The 23,663-nt window shown below is 59.3% G+C and overlaps 1 protein-coding gene across 3 annotated transcripts in view; it reads left to right on the top strand.

The window, feature by feature from the left end:
* LOC121275193 (CD276 antigen-like) overlaps nucleotides 1–23,663 on the top strand; it is a 54,518-nt gene that overhangs the window by 7,481 nt on the left and 23,374 nt on the right. For 2 of the 3 annotated variants that reach the window (XM_041182615.1, XM_041182614.1), the window contains exons 6-7: nucleotides 869–910; nucleotides 5,687–5,736. In XM_041182615.1, coding sequence (XP_041038549.1) covers nucleotides 869–910; nucleotides 5,687–5,736 — 92 coding nt within the window. The remainder of the gene's footprint in view (nucleotides 1–868; nucleotides 911–5,686; nucleotides 5,737–23,663) is intronic. The other variant, XM_041182613.1, reaches the window with a different exon arrangement.

Below are 23,663 nucleotides of genomic sequence, written 5' to 3'. Positions count from 1 at the left end.
AATTCCTCCCCTCTCAGCGCTGACCCTCCGACAGTGCGGCTCTCCCTCAGCGCTGACCCTCCGACAGTGCGGCTCTCCCTCAGCACTGACCCTCCGACAGTGCGGCTCTCCCTCAGTACGTCCCTCCGACAGTGCGGCTCTCCCTCAGCACTGACCCTCCGACAGTGCGGCTCTCCCTCAGCGCTGACCCTCCGACAGTGCGGCTCTCCCTCAGCGCTGACCCTCCGACAGTGCGGCTCTCCCTCAGCACTGACCCTCCCACAGTGCGGCTCTCCCCAGTCTGCCCTCCGACAGTGCGGCTCTCCCTCAGCGCTGACCCTCCGACAGTGCGGCTCTCCCTCAGCGCTGACCCTCCGACAGTGCGGCTCTCCCTCAGCACTGACCCTCCGACAGTGCGGCTCTCCCTCAGTACTGACCCTCTGATAGTGAGGCACTCCCTCTGCACTGACGCTCCGACAGTGCGGCTCCCCCTCAGTACTGACCCCCCGACAGTGTGTCTCTCCCTCAGCACTGACCCTCCGACAATGTGGGACGGTGAGGGGCTCGGAGGGGAACTTCCAGGTGGTGGGTTTTCCCCATGTGTCTGCTGCCCTTGTCCTTCTAGACGCTAGAGGACGTGGGTTTGGGCGGCGCTGTCGAAGGAGCCTTGGCGAGTTGCTGCAGTGCATCTTGTAGATGCTGCTGCTACAGTGCGTCGGTGGGTGGAGGGAGTGAGTGTTTGTGGATGTGGTGCCGATCGAGCGGGGGGCTGCTTTGTCCTGGACGGTGTCGAGCTTCTTGAGTGTTGTGGGAGCTGCACTCATCCAGGCTCCGTGTCTTTGTCCCCATCCAGTCTGCAAAGCCCTGACTGTGTTTTCATTGCTTTCAGACTGACCAGCGAGAACAGGATGCATCTGCGACCACCCAAGAGGTGAGCGATCCACATTCGTACAGACAGTATATTTACTCAGGGCACACAGGTGTACAGGGGAGCATTTCAAAATCTGTGGATGATACGAAACTTGGGAGCATTGCAAACTGTGAGGAGGAGAGTGCGGAACCTCAAAAGGACACAGAGAGGCTGGAGAAATGGGCAGACAAGTGGCAGATACAGTTTAACACAGAGAAGTGCAAAGCGACTCATTTTGGTGGGAAGTATGCGGGGAGACAGTATAAAATGAAGGGGGACAATTCTAACGGGGGATGCAGGAGCAGAGGGAGCTGGGGGCAAATGTGTATGAATCATTGAAGGGGGCAGGACAGGTTGCAAAGGCCCTTCTACGAAGTATTCAGGATCCTTGACTTCGTTAACACGAGCATGTCCGAGAGCAGGAAAGTTCCTGCTGAAGTCAGGCCTCAGCCGGAGTTCCCTGTCCGACCATTGTTCACAACCTCGGGATGAGCTTCTGACCCCAGCTCTGCTCCATCGCTCAGAGCGCCCATTCCCCCCTCCGTAACATCACCCAACTCCGCCCCTATCTCAGCTCATCGACTGCGGAAACCCTCGCCCACACGTTCGTAACCCTACAGACTCGACTATCCCAGCCGCTCTCCCACATTCCACCCTCAGTAACCGTCAGCTAGTCCCAAACTCCTCCAGCCCCCTACACCCTCGCTATCTATGTAACCTCCTCCAGCCCCTACACTCCTCCCTATCTCTGTAAACTCCTCCAGTCCCCTACACCCCTCCCTATCTCTGTAACCTCCTCCAGCCCCTACACCCCTCCCTATCTCTGTAACCACCTCCAGCCCCTACACCCCTCCCTACCTCTGTAACCTCCTCCAGCCCCCTACAACCCTCCCTATCTCTGTAACCTCCTCCAGCCCCTACAACCCTCCCTATCTCTGTAACCTCCTCCAGCCCCTACAACCCTCCCTATCTCTGTAACCTGCTCCAACCCCTATACCCCTCCCTATCTCTGTAACCTCCTCCAGCCCCTACACCCCTCCCTATCTCTGTAATCTCCTCCAGTCCCTACACCCCTCCCTATCTCTGTAACCTCCTCCAGCCCCTACACCCCTCCCTATCTCTGTAACCTCCTCCAGCCCCCTACACCCCTCCCTATCTCTGTAACCTCCTCCAGCCCCTACACCCCTCCCTATCTCTGTAACCTCCTCCAGCCCCCTACACCCCTCCCTATCTCTGTAACCTCCTCCAGCCCCTACAACCCTCCCTATCTCTGTAACCTCCTCCAGCCCCTACATCCCTCCCTATCTCTGTAACCTCCTCCTACCCCTATACCCCTCCCTATCTCTGTAACCTCCTCCAGCCCCTACACCCCTCTCTATCACTGTAATCTCCTCCAGTCCCTACACCCCTCCCTATCTCTGTAACTTCCTCCAGCCCCTACACCCCTCCCTATCTCTGTAAACTCCTCCAGCCCCCTACACCCCTCCCTATCTCTGTAACCTCCTCCAGCCCCTACACCCCTCCCTATATCTGTAACCTCCTCCAGCCCCCTACAACCCTCCCTATCTCTGTAACCTCCTCCAGGCCCCTACACCCCTCCCTATCTCTGTAACCTCCTCCAGCCCCTACACCCCTCCCTATCTCTGTAACCTCCTCCAGCCCCTACACCCCTCCCTATCTCTGTAACCTCCTCCAGCCCCTACACCCCTCCCTATCTCTGTAACCTCCTCCAGCCCCTACACCCCTCCCTATCTCTGTAACCTCCTCCAGCCCCTACCCCCTCCATATCTCTGTAACCTCCTCCAGCCCCTACACCCCTCCCTATCTCTGTATCCTCCTCCAGCCCCCTACAACCCTCCCTATCTCTGTAACCTTCTCCAGTTGCTGTGGAGAATCCTGAGCTCTGGGATTACCCTCCCAAAACGTCTCCACCTCCCTCTCTCCCACTCCGTGTCTCTTCCTCTGTCTCTCTCTATCTCTCTCTCTTTCTCTGTCTCTCTCTCTCTTACTCTCTCTGTCTCTCTTCCCTCTTCTCTCTATTTCACTCTGTCTCACTCTCTTCCCTCTTCTCTCCTTACCTCTGTCTCTCCCTCTTTCTCTTTCCCACTTTCTCTGTCTCTCCCTCTCTCTCCACCTCTGTTTCTCCCTCTCTCTCTCTCTCTCTCTCCTTGCCTGTCTCTCTCTCTTTCCCTTTGTCCCTCCCTCGCTCTCTCTCTATCACTCTCCTCTCTCTCTCTCTCTCTCTTTCCCTCTGTCCCTCCCTCGCTCTCTCTCTATCACTCTCCTCTCTCTCTCTCTCTCCCTCTGTCCCTCCCTCTCTCTCTCTATCACTCTCCTCTCTCTCTCTTTCTCTCCCTCTGTCCCTCCCTCTCTCTCTCTCTCTATCACTCTCCTCTCTCTCTCTTTCCTTCTGTCCCTCCCTCGCTCTCTCTCTATCACTCTCCTCTCTCTCTCTTTCTCTCTCCCTCTGTCCCTCCCTCGCTCTCTCTCTATCACTCTCCTCTCTCTCTCTTTCTCTCCCTCTGTCCCTCCCTCTCTCTCTCTATCACTCTCCTCTCTCTCTCTCTCTCTCTTTCCCTCTGTCCCTCCCTCGCTCTCTCTCTATCACTCTCCTCTCTCTCTCTCTCTTTCCCTCTGTCTCTCCCTCTCTCTCTCTCTCTTTCCTTCTGTCCCTGCCTCGCTCTCTCTCTCTTTCCCTCTGTCCCTCCCTCGCTCTCTCTCTATCACTCTCCTCTCTCTCTCTCTCTTTCCTTCTGTCCCTCCCTCGCTCTCTATCACTCTCCTCTCTCTCTCTCTTTCCTTCTGTCCCTCCCTCGCTCTCTCTCTATCACTCTCCTCTCTCTCTCTCTCTCCCTCTGTCCCTCCCTCTCTCTCTCTATCACTCTCCTCTCTCTCTCTTTCTCTCCCTCTGTCCCTCCCTCTCTCTCTCTCTCTATCACTCTCCTCTCTCTCTCTTTCCTTCTGTCCCTCCCTCGCTCTCTCTCTATCACTCTCCTCTCTCTCTCTCTCTCTCTTTCCCTCTGTCCCTCCCTCGCTCTCTCTCTATCACTCTCCTCTCTCTCTCTCTCCCTCTGTCCCTCCCTCTCTCTCTCTATCACTCTCCTCTCTCTCTCTTTCTCTCCCTCTGTCCCTCCCTCTCTCTCTCTCTCTATCACTCTCCTCTCTCTCTCTTTCCTTCTGTCCCTCCCTCGCTCTCTCTCTATCACTCTCCTCTCTCTCTCTCTCTTTCCCTCTGTCCCTCCCTCGCTCTCTCTCTATCACTCTCCTCTCTCTCTCTTTCTCTCTCCCTCTGTCCCTCCCTCGCTCTCTCTCTATCACTCTCCTCTCTCTCTCTTTCTCTCCCTCTGTCCCTCCCTCTCTCTCTCTCTATCACTCTCCTCTCTCTCTCTCTCTCTCTTTCCCTCTGTCCCTCCCTCGCTCTCTCTCTATCACTCTCCTCTCTCTCTCTCTCTTTCCCTCTGTCTCTCCCTCTCTCTCTCTCTCTTTCCTTCTGTCCCTGCCTCGCTCTCTCTCTCTTTCCCTCTGTCCCTCCCTCGCTCTCTCTCTATCACTCTCCTCTCTCTCTCTCTCTTTCCTTCTGTCCCTCCCTCGCTCTCTATCACTCTCCTCTCTCTCTCTCTTTCCTTCTGTCCCTCCCTCGCTCTCTCTCTATCACTCTCCTCTCTCTCTCTCTCTCCCTCTGTCCCTCCCTCTCTCTCTCTATCACTCTCCTCTCTCTCTCTTTCTCTCCCTCTGTCCCTCCCTCTCTCTCTCTCTCTATCACTCTCCTCTCTCTCTCTTTCCTTCTGTCCCTCCCTCGCTCTCTCTCTATCACTCTCCTCTCTCTCTCTCTCTCTCTCTTTCCCTCTGTCCCTCCCTCGCTCTCTCTCTATCACTCTCCTCTCTCTCTCTTTCTCTCTCCCTCTGTCCCTCCCTCTCTCTCTCTCTATCACTCTCCTCTCTCTCTCTCTCTTTCCCTCTGTCCCTCCCTCGCTCTCTCTCTATCACTCTCCTCTCTCTCTCTCTCTTTCCCTCTGTCTCTCCCTCTCTCTCTCTCTCTTTCCTTCTGTCCCTGCCTCGCTCTCTCTCTCTTTCCCTCTGTCCCTCCCTCGCTCTCTCTCTATCACTCTCCTCTCTCTCTCTCTCTTTCCTTCTGTCCCTCCCTCGCTCTCTATCACTCTCCTCTCTCTCTCTCTTTCCTTCTGTCCCTCCCTCGCTCTCTCTCTATCACTCTCCTCTCTCTCTCTCTCTCTTTCCCTCTGTCTCTCCCTCTCTCTCTCTCTCTTTCCCTCTGTCCCTCCCTCGCTCTCTCTCTATCACTCTCCTCTCTCTCTCTCTCTTTCCCTCTGTCCCTCCCTCGCTCTCTCTCTATCACTCTCCTCTCTCTCTTTCCCTCTGTCCCTCCCTCGCTCTATCACTCTCCTCTCTCTCTCTCTCTCTCCCTCTGTCCCTCCCTCGCTCTCTCTCTATCACTCTCCTCTCTCTCTCTCTCTCTCTTTCCCTCTGTCTCTCCCTCTCTCTCTCTCTATCACTCTCCTCTCTCTCTCTCTCTCTTTCCCTCTGTCCCTCCCTCGCTCTCTCTCTATCACTCTCCTCTCTCTCTCTCTTTCTCCACACCCTTTAGACGCTCCTTCATCTGACCTCTTTGACCGAGTCTCCTGTCTCTGATATCCTTCTGAAGTGATTCTTTGTTCGATTTTATCTCGTTTGCAATCGTCTGCATCTTGTTGACATGTTTTGGAGGAGGCTGAAGCAGCTCTGGAAAGACCAGTTTTTTTTTGTTGACTTTGGCAGTATTTTGGTTTCGTTCTGTTACAGCTCAGAACACTGAGGATTCTAGACGAACCACCCAGTCTGCACTACACAAGGTGAGAGCATGAGAAAGGCTGTGGTCCCACGGTGGAGGAGGAGGGCCCCAGGGTGGAGGAGGAGGAGGTCCCAGGGTGGAGGAGCTGGTCCCAGGGTGGAGGAGGAGGTCCCAGGGTGGAGGAGGAGGAGGTCCCAGGGTGGAGGAGGAGGAGGTCCCAGGGTGGAGGAGTTGGTCCCACGGTGGAGGAGGAGGGCCCCAGGGTGGAGGAGGAGGTCCCAGGGTGGAGGAGCTGGTCCCAGGGTGGAGGAGGAGGTCCCAGGGTGGAGGAGCTGGTCCCAGGGTGGAGGAGGAGGGCCCAGGGTGGAGGAGGAGGGCCCCAGTGTGGAGGAGGAGGTCCCATGGTGGAGGAGGGCCCCAGGGTGGAGGAGGAGGGCCCCAGGGTGGAGGAGGGGGGCCCAGGGTGGAGGAGCAGGTCCCAGGGTGGAGGAGGAGGTCCCACAGTGGAGGAGCAGGTCCCACGGTGGAGGAGGAGGTCCCAGGGTGGAGGAGCTGGTCCCAGGGTGGAGGAGGAGGTCCCAGGGTGGAGGAGCTGGTCCCAGGGTGGAGGAGGAGGTCCCACGGTGGAGGAGCAGGTCCCACGGTGGAGGACGAGGTCCCAGGGTGGAGGAGTTGGTCCCAGGGTGGAGGAGGAGGTCCCAGGGTGGAGGAGGAGGTGGTCCCAGGGTGGTGGAGGAGGTCCCAGGGTGGAGGAAGAGGGCCCCAGGGTGGAGGAGCTGGTCCCAGGGTGGAGGAGGAGGAGGTCCCAGGGTGGAGGAGGAGGGCCCCAGGGTGGAGGAGGAGGGCCCAGGGTGGAGGAGGAGGACCCAGGGTGGAGGAGCTGGTCCCAGGGTGGAGGAGGAGGTCCCCAGTGTGGAGGAGGAGGTCCCAGGGTGGAGGAGGAGGTCCCAGGGTGGAGGAGGAGGTCCCAGGGTGGAGGAGGAGGTCCCAGGGTGGAGGAGCTGGTCCCAGGGTGGAGGAGGAGGTCCCAGTGTGGAGGAGGAGGGCCCAGGGTGGAGGAGGGGGCCCAGGGTGGAGGAGGAGGGCCCCAGGGTGGAGGAGGAGGAGGTCCCAGGGTGGTGGAGGAGGTCCCAGGGTGGAGGAGGAGGACCCAGGGTGGAGGAGGAGGACCCAGGGTGGAATGGTCCCAGGGTGGAGGAGGAGGAGGTCCCAGGGTGGAGGAGCTGGTCCCACGGTGGAGGAGCTGGTCCCACGGTGGAGGAGGAGGTCCCAGGGTGGAGGAGCTGGTCCCAGGGTGGAGGAGCTGGTCCCAGGGTGAAGGAGGAGGTCCCAGGGTGGAGGAGGAGGAGGTCCCAGGGTGGAGTAGGAGGAGGAGGAGGGCCCCAGGGTGGAGGAGGATGTCCCCAGTGTGGAGGAGGAGGTCCCAGGGTGGAGGAGGAGGTCCCAGGGTGGAGGAGGAGGAGGGCCCAGGGTGGTGGAGGAGGGCCCAGGGTGGAGGAGGAGGGCCCAGGGTGGAGGAGGAGGGCCCCAGGGTGGAGGAGGAGGGCCCAGGGTGGAGAGGGAGGGCCCAGGGTGGAGGAGGTGGTCCCAGGGTGGAGGAGGAGGTCCCAGGCTGGAGGAGCTGGTCCCACGGTGGAGGAGGAGGGCCCAGGGTGGAGGAGGAGGGCCCAGGGTGGAGGAGCTGGTCCCAGGGTGGAGGAGGAGGACCCAGGGTGGAGGAGGAGGGCCCAGGGTGGAGGAGCTGGTCCCAGGGTGGAGGAGGAGTCCCAGGGTGGAGGAGCTGGTCCCAGGGTGGAGGAGGAGGTCCCAGGGTGGAGGAGGAGGAGGTCCCAGGGTGGAGGAAGAGGTCCCAGGGTGGAGGAGCTGGTCCCAGGGTGGAGGAGGAGGTCCCAGGGTGGAGGAGGAGGAGGTCCCAGGGTGGTGGAGGAGGTCCCAGTGTGGAGGAGGAGGGCCCCAGGGTGGAGGAGGGGGGCCCAGGGTGGAGGAGGAGGTCCCACGGTGGAGGAGGAGGGTCCCAGGGTGGAGGAGCTGGTCCCAGGGTGGAGGAGCTGGTCCCAGGGTGGAGGAGGAGGTCCCAGGGTGGAGGAGGAGCGCCCCAGGGTGGAGGAGGGGGGACCAGGGTGGAGGAGGAGGTCCCAGGGTGGAGGAGGAGGGCCCCAGGGTGGAGGAGGAGGGCCCAGGGTGGAGGAGCTGGTCCCAGGGTGGAGGAGGAGGGCCCAGGGTGGAGGAGGAGGGCCCCTGGGTGGAGGAGGAGGTCCCATGGTGGAGGAGGGCCCCAGGGTGGAGGAGGAGGGCCCCAGGGTGGAGGAGGGGGGCCCAGGGTGGAGGAGGGGGGCCCAGGGTGGAGGAGGAGTTCCCACGGTGGAGGAGCAGGTCCCACGGTGGAGGAGGAGGTCCCAGGGTGGAGGAGCTGGTCCCAGGGTTGCGGAGGAGGTCCCAGGGTGGAGGAGGAGGAGGTCCCAGGGTGGTGGAGGAGGTCCCAGGGTGGAGGAGGAGGGCCCCAGGGTGGAGGAGCTGGTCCCAGGGTGGAGGAGGAGGAGGTCCCAGGGTGGAGGAGGAGGGCCCCAGGGTGGAGGAGGAGGACCCAGGGTGGAGGAGCTGGTCCCAGGGTGGAGGAGGAGGTCCCAGGGTGGAGGAGGAGGTCCCCAGTGTGGAGGAGGAGGTCCCAGGGTGGTGGAGGAGGTCCCAGGGTGGAGGAGGAGGACCCAGGGTGGAGGAGCTGGTCCCAGGGTGGAGGAGGAGGAGGTCCCAGGGTGGAGGAGGAGGAGGTCCCAGGGTGGTGGAGGAGGTCCCAGGGTGGGGGAGGAGGACCCAGGGTGGAGGAGGAGGACCCAGGGTGGAGGAGCTGGTCCCAGGGTGGAGGAGGAGGTCCCAGGGTGGAGGAGTTGGTCCCACGGTGGAGGAGGAGGTCCCAGGGTGGAGGAGCTGGTCCCAGGGTGAAGGAGGAGGTCCCAGGGTGAAGGAGGAGGTCCCAGGGTGGAGGAGGAGGAGGTCCCAGGGTGGAGGTGGAGGAGGTCCCAGGGTGGAGGAGGAGGGCCCCAGGGTGGAGGAGGGGGGCCCAGGGTGGAGGAGGGGGGCCCAGGGTGAAGGGGGAGGCCCCAGGGTGGTGGAGGAGGTCCCAGGGTGGAGAAGGAGGTCCCAGGGTGGTGGAGGAGGTCCCAGGGTGGAGGAGGAGGGCCCCAGGGTGGAGGAGGGGGGCCCAGGGTGGAGGAGGAGGTCCCAGGGTGGAGGAGGAGGTCCAATGGTTGAGGAGGAGGGCCCCAGGGTGGAGGAGGAGGTCCCAGGATGAAGGAGGAGGTCCCAGGGTGGAGGAGGAGGAGGTCCCAGGGTGGAGGAGCTGGTCCCAGGGTGGAGGAGGAGGTCCCAGGGTGGAGGAGGAGGAGGTCCCAGGGTGGAGGAAGAGGTCCCAGGGTGGAGGAGCTGGTCCCAGGGTGGAGGAGGAGGTCTCAGGGTGGAGGAGGAGGAGGTCCCAGGGTGGTGGAGGAGGTCCCAGTGTGGAGGAGGAGGGCCCCAGGGTGGAGGAGGGGGGCCCAGGGTGGAGGAGGAGGTCCCACGGTGGAGGAGGAGGGTCCCAGGGTGGAGGAGCTGGTCCCAGGGTGGAGGAGCTGGTCCCAGGGTGGAGGAGGAGGTCCCAGGGTGGAGGAGGAGCGCCCCAGGGTGGAGGAGGGGGGACCAGGGTGGAGGAGGAGGTCCCAGGGTGGAGGAGGGGGGCCCAGGGTGAAGGGGGAGGCCCCAGGGTGGTGGAGGAGGTCCCAGGGTGGAGGAGGAGGTCCCAGGGTGGCGGAGGAGGTCCCAGGGTGGAGGAGGAGGGCCCCAGGGTGGAGGAGGGGGGCCCAGGGTGGAGGAGGAGGTCCCAGGGTGGAGGAGGAGGTCCCATGGTTGAGGAGGAGGGCCCCAGGGTGGAGGAGGAGGTCCCAGGGTGAAGGAGGAGGTCCCAGGGTGGAGGAGGAGGAGGTCCCAGGGTGGAGGAGGAGGGCCCCAGGGTGGAGGAGGGGGGCCCAGGGTGGAGGAGGGGGGCCCAGGGTGCAGGGGGAGGTCCCAGGGTGGTGGAGGAGGTCCCAGGGTGGAGGAGGAGGTCCCAGGGTGGTGGAGGAGGTCCCAGGGTGGAGGAGGAGGGCCCCAGGGTGGAGGAGGGGGGCCCAGGGTGGAGGAGGAGGTCCCAGGGTGGATGAGGAGGTCCCACGGTGGAGGAGGAGGTCCCAGGGTGGAGGAGCTGGTCCCAGGGTGGAGGAGGAGGACCCAGGGTGGAGGAGGAGGGCCCAGGGTGGAGGAGGAGGGCCCAGGGTGGAGGAGCTGGTCCCAGGGTGGAGGAGCTGGTCCCAGGGTGGAGGAGGAGGTCCCAGGGTGGAGGAGGAGGAGGTCCCACGGTGGAGGAGGAGGAGGTCCCAGGGTGGAGGAGGAGGGCCCCAGGGTGGAGGAGCAGGTCCCAGGGTGGAGGTGGAGGTCCCAGGGTGGAGGAGCAGGTCCCACGGTGGAGGAGCAGGTCCCACGGTGGAGGAGCTGGTCCCAGGGTGGAGGAGGAGGTCCCAGGGTGGAGGAGGAGGTCCCAGGATGGAGGAGCTGGTCCCAGGGTGGAGGAGGAGGGCCCAGGGTGGAGAGGGAGGGCCCAGGGTGGAGGAGGAGGTCCCAGGGTGGAGGAGCTGGTCCCACGGTGGAGGAGGAGGGCCCAGGGTGGAGGAGGAGGAGGGGGGCCCAGGGTGGAGGAGGAGGGCCCAGGGTGGAGGGGGAGGTCCAAGGGTGGAGGGAGAGGGTCCCAGGGTGGAGGGAGAGGGTCCCGTGGTTGAGGGAGAGGGTCCCGCGGTTGAGGGAGAGTGTCCCGCGGTGGAGGGAGAGGGTCCCGCGGTGGAAGGAGAGGGTCCCGTGGTGGATGGAGAGGTTCTCGCTGTGGAGGTAGAGGGTCTCGCGGTGGAGGGAGAGGGTCCCGCGGTGGAGGGAGAGGGTCCCGCGGTGGAGGGAAGGGTCCCGCGGTGGAAGGAGAGGGTCCCGTGGTGGATGGAGAGGTTCTCGCTGTGGAGGTAGAGGGTCTCGCGGTGGAGGGAGAGGGTCCCGCGGTGGATGGAGAGGTTCTCGCTGTGGAGGTAGAGGGTCTCGCGGTGGAGGGAGAGCGTCCCGCGCTGGAGGGAGGGGGCACAGACATCTTACGTCACATCAACAATTTCCAGTTCCCTGGCCCCAAGCGCTTCCTCTTCACCATGGACGTCCAATCCCTCTACACCTCCACCCCCCACCAGGATGGTCTGAGAGCCCTTAGCTTCTTCCTCGAACAGAGGCCCGAACAATCCCCATCCACCACTACTCTCCTCCGTCTGGCTGAACTTGTTCTCACACTGAACAATTTCTCCTTAAACTCCTCTCACTTCCTCCAAATAAAAGGTGTGGCTATGGGTACCCGCATGGGCCCCAGCTATGCTTGTCTCTTTATGGGGTATGTGGAACATTCCTTGTTCCAGTCCTACTCCGGCCCCCTTCCACAACTCTTTCTCCGGTACATCGATGATTACTTCGGTGCTGCTTCATGCTCTTGTCGGGACTTGGAAAAATGTATTAATCTTGCTTCCAATCTGCACTCCTCCATCATTTTCACGTGGTCCATCTCTGACACTTCCCTTCCCTTCCTTGACCTCTCTGTCTCAATCTCTGGTGATAGACTGTCCACCAATATCCATTATAAACCCACCGACTCCCACAGCTACCTCGACTACAGCTCCTCACACCCCGCTTCCTGTAAGGACTCCATCCCATTCTCTCAGTTCATTCACCTCCGTCGTGTCTGTTCTGATGATGCTACCTTCAAAAACAGTTCCTCTGACATGTCCTCCTTCTTCCTTAACCAAGGTTTTCCACCCACGGTGGTTGACAGAGCCCTCAACCGTGTCCGGCCCATCTCCCGCACATCCGTCCTCACACCTTCTCCTCCCTCCCAGAAACATGATAGGGTCCCCCTTGTCCCCACTTTTCACCCCACCAGCCTCCGCATTCAAAGGATCATCCTCCGCCATTTCCGCCAACTCCAGCATGATGCCACCACCAAAGACAGCTTCCCTTCACTCCACCCCCACCAGGGCTATCTGTACCTTCACCCCACCCCCACTAGGGCTATCTGTATCTTCTTCCCACCCCCACTAGGGTTATCTGTACCTTCACCCCACCCCCACCCCCACTAGGGCTATCTGTACCTTCACCCCCACCCCCACTAGGGCTATCTGTACCTTCACCCCACCCCACCCCCACTAGGGCTATCTGTACCTTCACCCCCATCCCCACTAGGGCTATCTGTACCTTCCCCCCACCCCCACTAGGGCTATCTGTACCTTCACCCCCACCCCCACTAGGGCTATCTGTACCTTCACCCCACCCCACCCCCCACTAGGGCTATCTGTACCTTCCCCCCACCCCCACTAGGGCTATCTGTACCTTCACCCCCATCCCCACTAGGGCTATCTGTACCTTCCCCCCACCCCCACTAGGGCTATCTGTACCTTCACCCCACCCCCACTAGGGCTATCTGTACCTTCACCCCCACCCCCACTAGGGCTATTTGTACATTCACCCCACCCCCACTAGGGCTATCTGTACCTTCAACCCACCCCCACTAGGGCTATCTGTACCTTCACCCCACCCCACCCACACTAGGTCTACCTGTACCTTCACCTCACCCCACCCCCACTAGGGCTATCTGTACCTTCACCCCACCCCCACCCCCACTAGGGCTATCTGTACCTTCACCCCACCCCCACTAGGGCTATCTGTACCTTCAACCCACCCACCCCCACTAGGGCTCTCTGTACCTTCACCCCACCCCCACTAGAGCTATCTGTACCTTCACCCCACCCCCAATAGGGCTATCTGTACCTTCACCCCACCCACACTAGGTCTATCTGTACCTTCACCCCATCCCCACTAGAGCTATCTGTACCTTCACCCCACCCCCAATAGGGCTATCTGTACCTTAACCCCACTCCCACTAGGGCTATCTGTACCTTCAACCCACCCTACCCCCACTAGGGCTGTCTGTACCTTCACCCCACCCCCACTAGGTCTATCTGTACCTTCACACCACCCCACCCCCACTAGGGCTATCTGTACCTTCACCCCACCCCCCCACCCCCCGCCCACTAGAGCTTTCTGTACGTCAACTCTTTTCTTTCCGCTGATACTGCCAGACCTGCTGAGTTTTTCCAGGTAATTCTGTTTTTGTTTTGCTATCTGTACCTTGCTTGTCCTGCTTTCTACCCTTAATTAGCACATTCCTTTAGATAATATCACCACCTTCAACACCTCTTTGTTCTTCTGTCTGTGACATCTTTTGGTTATCTCCACCTATCACTGGCTGCTTGTCCCAACCACCATCCCCCCACCTTCTCTCCAACCCCCCCCACCTTAAACCAGTTTATATTTCACCCCTTTCCTATTTTTCCTTAGTTCTGTTGAAGGGTCATGAGGACTGGAAAGGTTAACTGTGTCCCTCTCCGCCGATGCTGCCAGACCTGCTGAGTTTTTTCCAGCTCTTTCTGTTTCTGTTTTTGTCACAGAGTCCGCGGTGGAGGGAGAGGGTCCCTCGGTGTAGGGAGAGGGTCCCTTGGTGTAGGGATAGGGTCCCTCGGTGGAGGTATACGGTCCTGCGCTTGAGGGAGGGGGCACAGACATCTTACCTCACATCAACAATTTCCAGTTCCCTGGCCCCAACCACTTCCTCTTCACCACGGACGTCCAATCCCTCTACACCTCCATCCCCCACCAGGATGGTCTGAGGGCCCTTAGCTTCTTCCTCGAACAGAGGACCGAACAATCCCCATCCACCACTACTCTCCTCTGTCTGGCTGAACTTATTCTCACGCTGAACAATTTCTCCTTAAACTCCTCTCACTTCCTCCAAATAAAAGGTGTGGCTATGGGTACCCGCATGGGCCCCAGCTATGCTTGTCTCTTTATGGGGTATGTGGAACATTCCTTGTTCCAGTCCTACTCCGGCCCCCTCCCACAACTCTTTCTCCGGTACATCGATGATTACTTCGGTGCCGCTTCGTGCTCTCGTCGGGACCTGGAAAAATGTATTAATTTTGCTTCCAATCTCCACCCCTCCATCATTTTCACGTGGTCCATCTCTGACACTTCCCTTCCCTTCCTTGACCTCTCTGTCTCAATCTCTGGTGATAGACTGTCCACCAATATCCATTACAAGCCCATCGACTCCCACAGCTACCTCGACTACAGCTCCTCACACCCCACTTCCTGTAAGGACTCCATCCCATTCTCTCAGTTCCTTCGCCTCCGTAGCATCTGTTCTGATGATGCTACCTTCAAAAACAGTTCCTCTGACATGTCCTCCTTCTTCCTTAACCGAGGTTTTCCACCCACGGTCGTTGACAGGGCCCTCAACCGTGTCCGGCCCATTTCCCGCGCATCCACCCTCACGCCTTCTCCTCCCTCCCAGAAACATGATATAGTCCCCCTTGTCCTCACTTATCACCCCACCAGCCTCCGCATTCAAAGGATCATCCTCCGACTTTTCCGCCAACTCAGCATGATGCCACCACCAAACACATATTCCCTTCACTCCACCCCCACCAGGGCTATCTGTACCTTCACCCCACCCCCACTAGGGCTATCTGTACCTTAACCCCACCCCCACTAGGACTATCTGTACCTTCACCCCATCCCCACTAGGACTATCTGTACCTTCACAGCACCCCCACTAGGACTATCTGAAGGTTCACCCCACCCCCACCCCCACTAGGGCTATCTGTACCTTCACCCCATCCCCACTAGGGCTATCTGTACCTTCACCCCATCCCCACTAGGACTATCTGTACATTCACAGCACCCCCACTAGGACTATCTGAACGTTCACCCCACCCCCACCCCCACTAGGGCTATCTGTACCTTCACCCCATCCCCACTAGGGCTATCTGTACCTTCACCCCAACCCCACTAGGGCTATCTGTACCTTCACCCCACCCGCACTAGGGCTATCTGTACCTTCACCCCACCCCCACCCCCACTAGGGCTATCTGTGCCTTCAACCCACCCCCACTAGGGCTATCTGTATCTTCAACCCACCCCCACTAGGGCTATCTGTACCTTCACCCCACCCCCACCCCAACTAGGGCTATCTGTACCTTTACCCCACCCCCACCCCCACTAGGACTACCTGTACCTTCACCCCACGCCCACTAGGGCTATCTGTACCTTCACCCCACACCCACTAGGGCTATCTGTACCTTCACCCCACCCCCACTAGGGCTATCTCTACCTCCACCCCACCCCCACTAGGGCTATCTCTACCTCTACCCCACACCCACTAGGACTATCTTACCTTCACCCCACCCCCACTAGGGCTACCTGTACCTTCACCCCACCCCCACTTGGGCTATCTGTACCTTCACCCCACCCCCACTAGGGCTATCTGTACCTTCACCTCACCCCCACCCCAACTAGGGCTATCTGTACCTTTACCCCACCCCCACCCCCACTAGGACTACCTGTACCTTCACCCCACCCCCACCTGGGCTATCTGTACCTCCACCCCACACCCACTAGGGCTATCTGTACCTTCACCCCCACCCGCACTAGGACTATCTGTACCTTCACCCCACCCCCACTAGGGCTACCTGTACCTTCACCCCACACCCACTTGGGCAATCTGTGCCTTCACCCCACCCCCACCCCCACTAGGACTACCTGTACCTTCACCCCAGCCCCACTAGGACTATCTGTACCTTCACCCCACCCCCACTAGGGCTATCTGTACCTTCACCCCACCCCCACCCCCAGTAGGGCTATCTGTAACTTCACCCCACCCCAACTATGGCTATCTGTATCTTCACCCCACCCCCACTAGGGCTATCTGTACCGTCGCTAGGACTATCTGTACCTTCACCCCACCCCCACTAGGGCTATCTGTACCTTCAACCCACCGTCACTAGGACTATCTGTACCTTCATCCCACCCCCACTAGGGCTATCTGTACCTTCCCCCCACCCCCACTAGAGCTATCTGTACCTTCACCCCACCCCCACTAGGACTATCTGTACCTTCACCCCACCCCCACCCCCACTAGGGCTATCGCTACCTTCACCCCACCCCCACCCCCACTAGGGCTATCTGTACCTTCACCCCACCCCCGCTAGGGCTATCTGTACCTTCACCCCACCCCCACTAGTGCTATCTGTACCTTCCCCCCACCCCCACTAGGACTATCTGTACCTTCACCCCACCCCCGCTAGGACTATCTGTACCTTCACCCCACCTCACCCCCATTAGGGCTATCTGTACCTTCACCCCACCATCCACCCCCCCCACCCGCCCACTAGAGCTATCTGGACCTTGCTTGTCCTGCTTTCTACCCTTAATTAGCACATTCCTTTAGATAATATCACCACCTTCAACACCTCTTTGTTCTTTTGTCTGTGACATCTTTTGGTTATCTCCACCTATCACTGGCTGCTTGTCCCAACCACCATCCCCCCACCTTCTCTCCAACCCCCCCCACCTTAAACCAGTTTATATTTCACCCCTTTCCTATTTTTCCTTAGTTCTGTTGAAGGGTCATGAGGACTGGAAACTTTAACTGTGTCCCTCTCCGCCAATGCTGCCAGACCTGCTGAGTTTTTCCAGCTCTTTCTGTTTCTGTTTTTGTCACAGACTCCGCGGTGGAGGGAGAGGGTCCCTCGGTGTAGGGAGAGGGTCCCGCGGTGGAGGGAGAGGGTCCCTCGGTGGATGGGAAGGGTCCCTTGGTGGAGGGAGAGGGTCCCACGGTGGAGGGAGAGGGTTCCGCGGTGGAGGGAGAGGGTCCCGTGGTGGAGGGAGAGGGTCCCGCGGTGGAGGGAGAGGGTCCCGCGCTGGAGGGAGGGGGCACAGACATCTTACCTCACATCAACAATTTCCAGTTCCCTGGCCCCAAGCGCTTCCTCTTCACCATGGACGTCCAATCCCTCTACACGTCCATCCCCCACCAGGATGGTCTGAGGGCCCTTAGCTTCTTCCTCGAACAGAGGCCCGAACAATCCCCATCCACCACTACTCTCCTCCGTCTGGCTGAACTTGTTCTCATGCTGAACAATTTCTCCTTCAACTCCTCTCACTTCCTCCAAATAAAAGGTGTGGCTATGGGTACCCACATGGGCCCCAGCTATGCTTGTCTCTTTATGGGGTATGTGGAACATTCCTTGTTCCAGTCCTACTCCGGCCCCCTCCCACAACTCTTTCTCCGGTACATCGATGATTACTTCGGTGCTGCTTCATGCTCTCGTCAGGACTTGGAAAAATTTATTAATTTTGCTTCCAATCTCCACCCCTCCATCATTTTCACGTGGTCCATCTCTGACACTTCCCTTCCCTTCCTTGACCTCTCTGTCTCAATCTCTGGTGATAGACTGTCCACCAATATCCATTACAAACCCACCAACTCCCACAGCTACCCCGACTACAGCTCCTCACAGCCCGCTTCCTGTAAGGACTCCATCCCATTCTCTCAGTTCCTTCGCCTCCGTTGCATCTGTTCCGATGATGCTACCTTCAAAAACAGTTCCTCTGACATGTCCTCCTTCTTCCTTAACCGAGGTTTTCCACCCTTGTTCGTTGACAGGGCCCTCAACCGTGTCCGGCCCATCTCCTGCGCATCCGACCTCACGCCTTCTCCTACCTCGCAGAAACTTGATAGGGTCCCCCTTGTCCCCACTTATCACCCCACCAGCCTCCGCATTCAAAGGATCGTCCTCCGCCATTTCCGCCAACTCCAGCATGATGCCACCACCAAACACATCTTCCCTTCACTCCACCCCCACCAGGGCTATCTGTACCTTCACCCCTCACCCACTAGGACTATCTGTACCTTCACCCCACCCCCACCAGTGCTATCTGTACCTTCACCCCACCCCAACCAGGGCTGTCTGTACCTTCACACCACACCCACTAGGGCTATCTGTACCTTCACCCCACCCCCACTAGGGCTTTCTGTAACTTCACACCTCCCCACCCCCACTAGGGCTATCTGTACCTTCACCACACCCCCACTATGACTATCGGTATCTTCACCCCACCCCCACCCCTACTAGGACTATCTGTACCTTCACCCCACCCCCACTAGGACTATCTGTACCTTCACCCCACCCCCACTAGGGCTATCTGTACCTTCACCACACCTCCACTAGGGCTATCTTTATCTTCACCCCACCCCACCCCCACTAGGACTATCTGTACCTTCACCCCACCCCCACTAGGACTATCTGTACCTTCACCCCACCCCCACTAGGACTATCTGTACCTTCACCCCACCCCCACCCTCACTAGGGGTATCTGTACCTTCACTCCACCCCAGCCCCACTTGGGCTATCTGTACCTTCACTCCACCCCCACTAGGACTAACTGTACTTTCGCCCCACCCCCACTAGGGCTATCTGTACCTTCGCCCCACCTCCACCCCCACTAGGGCTATCTGTACCTTTACCCCACACCCACTGGGGATATCTGTACCTTCACCCCACCCCCACCCCCACTACGGCTATCTGTACCTTTACCCCACCCCCACTGGGGATATCTGTACCTTCACCCCACCCCCACCCCCACTTGGGCTCTCTGTACCTTCTCCCCACCCCCAGCCGCACTAGGGCTATCTGTACCTTCACCCCACCCCCACTAGGGCTATCTGTACCTTCACCCCACCCCCACTAGAGCCCACTGTACCTTCACCCCACCCCCACCCCCACTAGGGCTATCTGTACCTTCATCCCACCCTACCCCCTCTCGGGCTATCTGTACCTTCACCTCCACCCCCACTAGAGCTATCTGTACCTTCACCCGACCCCCACTAGGGCTATCTGTACCTTCAACCCCACCCCACCCCCACTAGGTCTATCTGTTTACTGTGTGATGTTGGGGGTGTTGGGGGTGTCTGGGTGAGTGGGTGTTTACTGTGTGATGTTGGGGGGGGTGTTGGGGGTGTCTGGGTGAGTGGGTGTTTACTGTGTGATGTTGGGGGGGGTGTTGGTGGTGTTGGGGGTGTCTGGGTGAGTGGGTGTTTACTGTGTGATGTTGGGGGGGTTGTTGGGGGTGTCGGGGTGAGTGGGTGTTTACTGTGTGATGTTGGGGGGGTGTTGGGGGTGTTGGGGGTGTCTGGGTGAGTGGGTGTTTACTGTGTGATGTTGGGGGGGTGTTGGGGGTGTCTGGGTGAGTGGGTGTTTTCTGTGTGATGTTGTGTGGGGTGTTGGGGGTGTCTGGGTGAGTGGGTGTTTACTGTGTGATGTTGGGGGGGGTGTTGGGGGTTTTGGGGGTGTCTGGGTGAGTGGGTGTTTACTGTGTGATGTTGGGGGAGGTGTTGGGGATGTTGGGGGGGGTGTTGGGGGTGTCTGGGTGAGTGGGTGTTTACTGTGTGATGTTGGGGGGGGTGTTGGGGGTGTTGGGGGTGTCTGGGTGAGTGGGTGTTTACTGTGTGATGTTGGGGGGGGTGTTGGGGGTGTCTGGGTGAGTGGGTGTTTACTGTGTGATGTTGGGGGGGTTGTTGGGGGTGTCTGGGTGAGTGGGTGTTTACTGTGTGATGTTGGGGGGATGTGTTGGGAGTGTTGTGGGTGTCTGGGTGAGTGGGTGTTTACTGTGTGATGTTGGGGGGGGTGTTGGGGGTGTCTGGGTGAGTGGGTGTTTACTGTGTGATGTTGGGGGGGGTGTTGGGGGTGTCTGGGTGAGTGGGTGTTTACTGTGTGATGTTGGGGGGGGTGTTGGGGGTGTCTGGGTGAGTGGGTGTTTACTGTGTGATGTTGGGGGGGGTGTTGTGGGTGTCGGGGTGAGTGGGTGTTTACTGTGTGATATTGGGGGAGGTGTTGGGGATGTTGGGGGGGGTGTTGGGGGTGTCTGGGTGAGTGGGTGTTTACTGTGTGATGGGGGGGGGTTGTTGGGGTGTCTGGGTGAGTGGGTGTTTATTGTGTGATGTTGGGGGGGGGTGTTGGGTGTGTCTGGGTGATTGGGTGTTTACTGTGTGATGTTGGTGGGGGGTGTTGCGTTGTCTGGGTGAGTTGGTGTTTACTGTGTGATGTTGGGGGGGGTGTGTTGGGAGTGTTGGGGGTGTCTGGGTGAGTGGGTGTTTACTGTGTGATGTTGGGGGGGGTGTTGGGGGTGTCTGGGTGAGTGGGTGTTTACTGTGTGATGTTGGGGGGGGTGTTGGGGGTGTCTGGGTGAGTGGGTGTTTACTGTGTGATGTTGGGGGGGGTGTTGGGGGTGTCGGGGTGAGTGGGTGTTTACTGTGTGATGTTGGGGGGGGTGTTGGGGGTGTTGGGGGTGTCTGGGTGAGTGGGTGTTTACTGTGTGATGTTGGGGGGGGTGTTGGGGGTGTCTGGGTGAGTGGGTGTTTTCTGTGTGATGTTGTGTGGGGTGTTGGGGGTGTCTGGGTGAGTGGGTGTTTACTGTGTGATGTTGGGGGGGGGGTGTTGGGGGTTTTGGGGGTGTCTGGGTGAGTGGGTGTTTACTGTGTGATGTTGGGGGGGGTGTTGGGGGTGTCGGGGTGAGTGGGTGTTTACTGTGTGATGTTGGGGGGGGGTGTGTTGGGAGTGTTGTGGGTGTCTGGGTGAGTGGGTGTTTACTGTGTGATGTTGGGGGGCGTGTTGGGGGTGTCTGGGTGAGTGGGTGTTTACTGTGTGATGTTGGGTGGGATGTTGGGGGTGTCTGGGTGAGTGGGTGTTTACTGTGTGATGTTGGGGGGGGTGTTGGTGGTGTTGGGGGTGTCTGGGTGAGTGGGTGTTTACTGTGTGATGTTGGGGGGGGTGTTGTGGGTGTCGGGGTGAGTGGGTGTTTACTGTGTGATATTGGGGGAGGTGTTGGGGATGTTGGGGGGGGTGTTGGGGGTGTCTGGGTGAGTGGGTGTTTACTGTGTGATGGGGGGCGGTTGTTGGGGTGTCTGGGTGAGTGGGTGTTTATTGTGTGATGTTGGGGGGGGTGTTGGGGGTGTCTGGGTGAGTGGGTGTTTACTGTGTGATGTTGGGGGGGGTGTGTTGGGAGTGTTGTGGGTGTCTGGGTGAGTGGGTGTTTACTGTGTGATGTTGGGGGGGCTGTTGGGGGTGTCTGGGTGAGTGGGTGTTTACTGTGTGATGTTGGGAGGGGTGTTGGGGGTGTCTGGGTGAGTGGGTGTTTACTGTGTGATGTTGGGGGGGGTGTTGGGGGTGTCTGGGTGAGTGGGTGTTTACTGTGTGATGTTGGGGGGGTTGTTGGGGGTGTCTGGGTGAGTGTGTGTTTACTGTGTGATGTTGGGGGTGGGTGTTGGGGGTGTCTGGGTGAGTGGGTGTTTACTGTGTGATGTTGGGGGGGTGTTGGGTGTTTCTGGGTGAGTGTGTGTTTACTGTGTGATGTTGGGGGGGGGTGTTGGGGGTGTCTGGGTGAGTGGGTGTTTACTGTGTGATGTTGGGGGGGGTTTTGGGGGTTTTGGGGGTGTCTGGGTGAGTGGGTGTTTACTGTGTGATGTTGGGGGAGGTGTTGGGGATGTTGGGGGGGGGTGTTGGGGGTGTCTGGGTGAGTGGGTGTTTACTGTGTGATGTTGGGGGGGGTTTTGGGGGTTTTGGGGGTGTCTGGGTGAGTGGGTGTTTACTGTGTGATGTTGGGGGAGGTGTTGGGGATGTTGGGGGGGGGTGTTGGGGGTGTCTGGGTGAGTGGGTGTTTACTGTGTGATGTTGGGGGAGGTGTTGGGGATGTTGGGGGGGGTGTTGGGGGTGTCTGGGTGAGTGGGTGTTTACTGTGTGATGTTGGGGGGGTGTTGGGGGTGTCTGGGTGAGTGGGTGTTTACTGTGTGATGTTGGGGGGTGTTGGGGGTGTCTGGGTGAGTGGGTGTTTACTGTGTGATGTTGGGGGGGGTGTTGGGGGTGTCTGGGTGAGTGGGTGTTTACTGTGTGATGTTGGGGGGGGTGTTGGGGGTGTCGGGGTGAGTGGGTGTTTACTGTGTGATGTTGGGGGGGGTGTTGGGGGTGTTGGGGGTGTCTGGGTGAGTGGGTGTTTACTGTGTGATGTTGGGGGGGGTGTTGGGGGTGTCTGGGTGAGTGGGTGTTTACTGTGTGATGTTGTGTGGGGTGTTGGGGGTGTCTGGGTGAGTGGGTGTTTACTGTGTGATGTTGGGGGGGGGGTGTTGGGGTTTTGGGGGTGTCTGGGTGAGTGGGTGTTTACTGTGTGATGTTGGGGGGGGTGTTGGGGGTGTCGGGGTGAGTGGGTGTTTACTGTGTGATGTTGGGGGGGGGGTGTGTTGGGAGTGTTGTGGGTGTCTGGGTGAGTGGGTGTTTACTGTGTGATGTTGGGGGGCGTGTTGGGGGTGTCTGGGTGAGTGGGTGTTTACTGTGTGATGTTGGGTGGGATGTTGGGGGTGTCTGGGTGAGTGGGTGTTTACTGTGTGATGTTGGGGGGGGGTGTTGGTGGTGTTGGGGGTGTCTGGGTGAGTGGGTGTTTACTGTGTGATGTTGGGGGGGGTGTTGTGGGTGTCGGGGTGAGTGGGTGTTTACTGTGTGATATTGGGGGAGGTGTTGGGGATGTTGGGGGGGGTGTTGGGTGTGTCTGGGTGAGTGGGTGTTTACTGTGTGATGGGGGGCGGTTGTTGGGGTGTCTGGGTGAGTGGGTGTTTACTGTGTGATGTTGGGGGGGGTGTTGGGGGTGTCTGGGTGAGTGGGTGTTTATTGTGTGATGTTGGGGGGGGTGTTGGGGGTGTCTGGGTGAGTGGGTGTTTATTGTGTGATGTTGGGGGGGGTGTTGGGGGTGTCTGGGTGAGTGGGTGTTTACTGTGTGATGTTGGGGGGGGGTGTGTTGGGAGTGTTGTGGGTGTCTGGGTGAGTGGGTGTTTACTGTGTGATGTTGGGGGGGGGTGTTGGGGGTGTTGGGGGTGTCTGGGTGAGTGGGTGTTTACTGTGTGATGTTGGGGGGGGGGTGTGTTGGGAGTGTTGTGGGTGTCTGGGTGAGTGGGTGTTTACTGTGTGATGTTGGGGGGGGTGTTGGGGGTGTCTGGGTGAGTGGGTGTTTACTGTGTGATGTTGGGGGGGGGTGTTGGGGGTTTTGGGGGTGTCTGGGTGAGTGGGTGTTTACTGTGTGATGTTGGGGGGGGTGTTGGGGGTTTTGGGGGTGTCTGGGTGAGTGGGTGTTTACTGTGTGATGTTGGGGGGGGGTGTTGGGGGTGTCTGGGTGAGTGGGTGTTCACTGTGTGATGTTGGGGGGGGGGTGTTGGGGGTGTCTGGGTGAGTGGGTGTTTACTGTGTGATGTTGGGGGGGGTGTTGGGGATGTTGGGGGTTTTGGGGGTGTCTGGGTGAGTGGGTGTTTACTGTGTGATGTTGGGGGGGGTGTTGGGGGTGTCTGGGTGAGTGGGTGTTTACTGTGTGATGTTGGGGGGGGGTTTTGGGGGTTTTGGGGGTGTCTGGGTGAGTGGGTGTTTACTAGGTGATGTTGTGGGGGGTGTTGGGGGTGTCTGGGTGAGTGGGTGTTTACTGTGTGATGTTGGGGGTGTTGGGGGTGTCTGGGTGAGTGGGTGTTTACTGTGTGATGTTGGGGGGGGTGTTGGGGGTGTCTGGGTGAGTGGGTGTTTACTGTGTGATGTTGGGGGTGTTGGGGGTGTCTGGGTGAGTGGGTGTTTACTGTGTGATGTTGGGGGGGGTGTTGGGGGTGTCTGGGTGAGTGGGTGTTTACTGTGTGATGTTGGGGGGGTGTTGGGGGTGTCTGGGTGAGTGGGTGTTTACTGTGTGATGTTGGGGGGGGTGTTGGGGGTGTCTGGGTGAGTGGGTGTTTACTGTGTGATGTTGGGGGGGGTGTTGGGGGTGTCTGGGTGAGTGGGTGTTTACTGTGTGATGTTGTGGGTGGTGTTGGTTGTGTTGGGGGTGTCTGGGTGAGTGGGTGTTTACTGTGTGATGTTGGGGGGGGGTGTTAGGGGTGTCTGGGTGAGTTGGTGTTTACTGTGTGATGTTGGGGGGGTGTTGGGGGTGTTGGGGGTGTCTGTGTGAGTGGGTGTTTACTGTGTGATGTTGAGGGGGGGTGTTGGGTGT

This window comes from Carcharodon carcharias, unplaced genomic scaffold, assembly GCF_017639515.1.
Source record: "Carcharodon carcharias isolate sCarCar2 unplaced genomic scaffold, sCarCar2.pri scaffold_784_ctg1, whole genome shotgun sequence".
NCBI lineage: Eukaryota > Metazoa > Chordata > Chondrichthyes > Lamniformes > Lamnidae > Carcharodon > Carcharodon carcharias.
Note: the sequence above shows the minus strand (reverse complement) of the source record. Positions and strands in the feature narration are given on the sequence as shown.